This window comes from Pinus tabuliformis, chromosome Q (assembly GCF_031772625.1).
Source record: "Pinus tabuliformis cultivar Carrire ecotype Pingquan chromosome Q, CPIR1, whole genome shotgun sequence".
NCBI lineage: Eukaryota > Viridiplantae > Streptophyta > Pinopsida > Pinales > Pinaceae > Pinus > Pinus tabuliformis.
The window spans coordinates 421,263,306-421,268,203 of NC_142296.1; the positions used below are offsets into that span (position 1 = coordinate 421,263,306).

Below are 4,898 nucleotides of genomic sequence, written 5' to 3' on the forward strand. Positions count from 1 at the left end.
ATGAATGCCTGGGAGGAGTTGGCCGCCAGCCCTGCCACAAAATGACAAGCATTTTCCAACTCTGGCCTTAGCTAAATAGAGCCCAAGCCCCCCGAGTCTCCCTCTAATGGGAGGGGCCTGTGCAGCCAGCTGATGCTGATCCCCCGATTTCTTGAAGGGGTTCTCCCCCGGATGACCACGACCAGCCTCCTCTTACTGTTGGCGTTGTTGCATATTAGCCCTTTGTCTTTTGATGTTTTATCTATTTTTTTTCTAGAGTCTGTGGAGTGACTATAGACTCTGGGTGTACAACACTTGTGGAGGCCACATTTGAGGCCGGCCTTTTTGTATTAAAGCCTTGTGCAAACTGTTAATATTAAAAGTCAAAGGAAGCCTTAATTCAAAAAAATTATAATAATGGATAATCAGATGGACCTCAGCCCTTTTTTATTTATAAGTGTTACGTTCTCCACTTGGACTGTAGACTGCACCTAGCTTCTCTGGGTTCAACCATTTCCACTTTACAAGAACTGTATAGTTTTCATAATCTTCATTCATTCTTTACAGAGACAACAGAGATAACGTGCCAGTTCTTTCAATACACTTCTACCAAATATCCAAGAATTTCGTGAACACGTGACGATGCATAACCTAACCGATACAAGAATGCAAAGCTAAGCGCCAATTCATACCTGTGGCATGGAACTGCGTCCAAGACTCGTTCAGAAAATCAACAAGACCGTCAACTATTGACACCGAGCCCTCGACGTTTGCAGATACCTCCAGTAAAAACAAAAATCAAAGAGAATTAGAGATAAAAATAATAATTAAATTCATACGAGGGAAAGGAAGGCATCGCATATCTTCAATAACCGCTTGAACAGATAGGTAATATCGAAGAAAGGCAATACAAAAATTCGGGTAAATTCTTGCCCTGGTGTAATTCAATTCAATGCCAGGGCACCAGATGACCTGTGCTTTGTCTTATTGCTGAAGTTTATTTAAATATAGCCATGAGCTGTCAATATTTAGATAAAACTTTAACTAACCAACCTCGGGGTATTGTGCCTGTGCCTTCGCATGGACGGAAGATCTATGGTTTAATCTGGTCCATGGCCTTTTTGTCATGGAAAAAGATCTGATCCATTTCGCCTGAGAAATTCCTGGGTAGAAACTTCTCGAATGTCTTGGTTGGGTTATCAGATTGTTTGAACAGTAACCAGTCCGATGATGAGACGGTACGAGAGCAAACAAGAACGGTGTGGCCTTCGCAATTTCTAGACGCTGCATTGGATGCGTCAATGCAGGTGGCCTTGGCCTTCGCAGCATCGTTAAATTGTGTTGGAGAATGTGAGTGGAATTAGGCTTTTTCAAGTGAACGGCCACCTGGATGTTTGGAGATGGATGATGTCTGATGCTCTTTCGCCATGTTTGACAGAATTGGATTAATAGGGGGGTCAAAATATATCACAACGCGATAAATGCTCCCCATATGAACATTGAGCACTCGGGGTTTAGGCACACTGCGACATACTGCCATTAAAAAGTCGGGGTTTAAGGATAGTACATTGCGGCCTCATTGACGGAAACAAGAATTTGTAAAAATATATACATATATCTCATGGTCTCTTTTGAATTTAATAATATTCCTTTTAATATAATAATGGTAACATAATATATATATATCGTAATGTTGTATTTGTTTAATTTCTATTTTTAAAATTCTTTTCTTATTATTATTTTTTCGTTTCAATCCCCGAGATAGGCCCAACACGTGGGCAATGAAAAACCGTAGAATGCAGATGGGGGAGGACAACACATCCAACCTCCCGGTATACAAGACATAAGACGAAATGTTATATGAAGCCTGTGAAATTTCATTCGACCTCCGTCGGAAGCCGTGTTGGTAAGGTCAGGAGTTTAATGGCGCATGCAGGGACTGGTAAAATTTATATGGGGCTTGTTGTGTGGAGGTTGCATGATATTGGTTTGAGCTGCTGCAATTTGGCGGGTCTTATGGCTCTCGAGTCTTTTTGAAGTAGTGGCAATTTCAACGTCACCGCTCCACCCACTAAGTTCGCTCTTTAAAAGCTGCAAGTTTGTCCGTCGGGGTCTTTTTCTTTGTTTCATTCTCTGGGTTGTGGAATTGTTTCAAGGAAGGGTGGTTGATTTTGGTATCTTTTTTAGTGGCGCACTGTAGAGTGGTGCCTAAGGGTTTTATGTAGTTGAATTGGTGTTGGGGACCTTCACTCACGGTGAGTCTTTTGTTCTTTCTCCTCTTTCTGGTTCTTCTTCGTTCTTTGTGTTGTTTGATTGTTAGGGGAATTTTGCCTAGGTCTCGAGGTGGAGATAGCGGAGCTTTGGCTTGGCCTACTTCATATGCGATTGGATGCTTGGGTGGTTGTTTGTTTAAGTGGGTGCATTTTATTAGTTTATGGGGATCCCTGAAGGGTCTGGTGGCGTTGGCTCTAGATGTATCTTGGCCCTTGTTGGGCTCTCGGGGTTTTGGGTTCTAGGGTGTTGTCAAGAGGCTTATGACTCTGCCCTCTTCTATTTCCTATGTCAATGCAGTGGTAGAGGTGGTAGACCGGTTGGTGTGGAAGCCAATTGTGGTCGAACTCTCCTCTTTCCAGGTCGGCAGGTGGTGGCAGTCAATTTTGCAGGGGTGGTTGTTGTTGGTTATCACGCGGTTGGATTCAGGTCCTTGTTGGCGTCTAGTGTGGTGGAAGGGTGAGCATAGAGTAGTGGGTCTCGTCTTAGGGGTGTCCTTCTGTGTTTATATCATGCGGCATGTTTCGAGGAGTTCTCAAGCCCACTCTCAGAGGTCAAGCGTCTCGGCCAACCGAGGTGGCTCGGGTAGTTTGGCAAAGGGGAAGAGTGGGGGGGGTCGATCTGTTGCAGGGCTCAAGTGGGGAGGGAGAGTTGTAGGTGGCATGGTTAGGGCGTTGATTGAAGGTCGCAGTGGCAGGGGAGGTGTAGACTCTCGGTGGGGTGGTCGTGTTGTTCGGGGTCATGGAGCGGGCATGTGTGGACTGAGTAGCAAGTCGAGCGTGCGGGTCCCTCAGGGCGTTCAGCTGTTGGCCAGTCGATTAGCCATGCAACCCTTCGTGACATGTTTCAATTTGTTTTGGATCTTATGGAAGCTCATGACAGGACCAGGAAGGAAGAGAATGAAGCTATCATTGCCACGCTCAATCAGCTGCATTATTTTCAATGCCATGTCATAGAAAGAATTGTAGTGGTTTGGCAGGGGCAAAACTTGTTAGCATAAAAAATTGAGAAGTTGGAAACACGGTTGGCTCACTTCAAGCAACATTTCAACTGCCCATATCACCCTCCTCCCCCTCTAGGGATTGGGCCGGATAATCCAACTTCAATTACTTTTGATGATTGAGTATGGTCACTGGTTTCCTTCTGGTTTTGTGTGTCTTTTGCTGCTTTTGGCTTATTAGAATTTGGATTGCTAATCTGCATCTCTTTCTGTTTCTTTGTAATATGGCAATAGCAATGGTCAATAAACCTAGTCAAGGTGAGACCATTTGCATTTTGACATTTATGTACTGCTTTTTTTATGAATGAATAGAAACTTGACTTACAAAAAAAAATGTTTTTTCTCAATGAAAGGATTTTGAGGAGGCAAATGATGTAAAAGAGAGGGTGTATCAAGAAGAGAGGATGGTCAATGTTGATAATAATAAGATAAGATTATAAATGTGGGTTGGGTTTCGGTCTAAAGTAAGTGAGAGTCTACCATTATGAGTTGAGGTTTGATTCTTAGTGTATTTCTACTATGGTTTTATCTAAGTGTTTTTAAGAATTGATCTCACTCTAATTTAAATTTTGGATTGTTTCTTTATAAAAATGTGTATAGAGAGAGAGAGAGTGCAAAGTGGAGTGATGGTGAAGTAGAGTGAAGTGGTTTCAAAGTACATAGAAGCAAAAAATAAATTTATTCTTCGAAGTCTTTGCAAGATGTAGTCTTAGGGAATTACCCCCTCTTATCTCAAGCAAGTTTGTGTCATTTCTCCAAGAAGAGCTAGGTAGAAGGATGAAGATTGTTCCCCCTTGAAAATGTTGTTCGGAGAAATATTAAATTGATCCAAATATTTCTTATTGATCCCATGAAAATAGTAGAACTTCTCTCAAGGCTTAAATCACAACCTCCTTTACTAATTTGTGAGAAGGTCAATAGAGGTTTATTTATGGTTGTTTTCTCCTCTACTACTAATAGAGGAAAAACCTTTCGGGGAGGGCCTTGTTTCATGGGCATAGCGGATGTAGAAACTTTGTGATAGGTTAACCCGATAATGCAATATAAATCAAAGTAGAATACTATAACCTACTTCTACTATCAATTTGCGGAAGCTTAAAGATTGAGCTGAACAATATAACTAGAAGAAGAAGAATCAATGGCACAATACACATGAAAATACTTTGGGGAAGTCTCAGATAAAAACCCCACACTATTGTATTATCATACATGGTGGAAATACATAGGAATTATACAAAGCCTTAGCTCTCACAACTAGCCAAATCTCAGTACAATCCTCACAGATGCTCACAGGCAATCTTGGCTTCTCTCTAGCCTTCCTCTCTGCCCTCCAAGCTCTTATTTCCTTGCGCTATTCCTTGTGGATGATTAGCCCATTACCAAGTCGAAAAACAAGCCTTCAAAACTACGCAATCCTCAAGGATGAATCCTTGACTACATGCATGAGTTTTCTCCATGAGAAAACACATGCAACTGATAGTACACTATCCTTGAACATTAATCTCAACGGAATCTTTCTCATAATAGACATGCATGAGTTTCTGATGAAGGAATCTTTAGTTAACTGGAGTAGCACTAGTTAAGTGCATTAATGCATCAACTGACTGTTAACTCACTATCAGTTCCTCAAACAGTTTGGAACTAATTT

At 41.8% G+C, this 4,898-nt stretch overlaps 1 protein-coding gene across 1 annotated transcript; it reads right to left on the reverse strand.

Moving 5' to 3' along the window:
- Positions 1-574: 574 nt before the first annotated feature.
- LOC149220000 (uncharacterized) lies at positions 575-1,619 on the reverse strand. The gene is made up of 3 exons (XM_089386973.1): positions 1,033-1,619; positions 672-759; positions 575-630 (listed from the first exon to the last, which is right to left on the reverse strand). Exons 1-3 carry the CDS (start codon positions 1,306-1,308, stop codon positions 575-577), a joined length of 420 nt encoding a protein of 139 aa, XP_089243099.1. The 5' UTR covers positions 1,309-1,619.
- Between the last annotated feature and the right edge of the window lie 3,279 nt (positions 1,620-4,898).

Coding starts and splice junctions, on each gene's coding strand:
- LOC149220000 (XM_089386973.1), bottom strand. CDS start 1,308: ATGCTGCGAAGGCCAAGGCCACCTGCATTGACGCATCCAATGCAGCGT. Junction 760..1,032: donor CACAGGCACAATACCCCGAG/GTTGGTTAGTTA, acceptor TTTTTACTGGAG/GTATCTGCAAACGTCGAGGG. Junction 631..671: donor GACGCAGTTCCATGCCACAG/GTATGAATTGGC, acceptor TGTATCGGTTAG/GTTATGCATCGTCACGTGTT.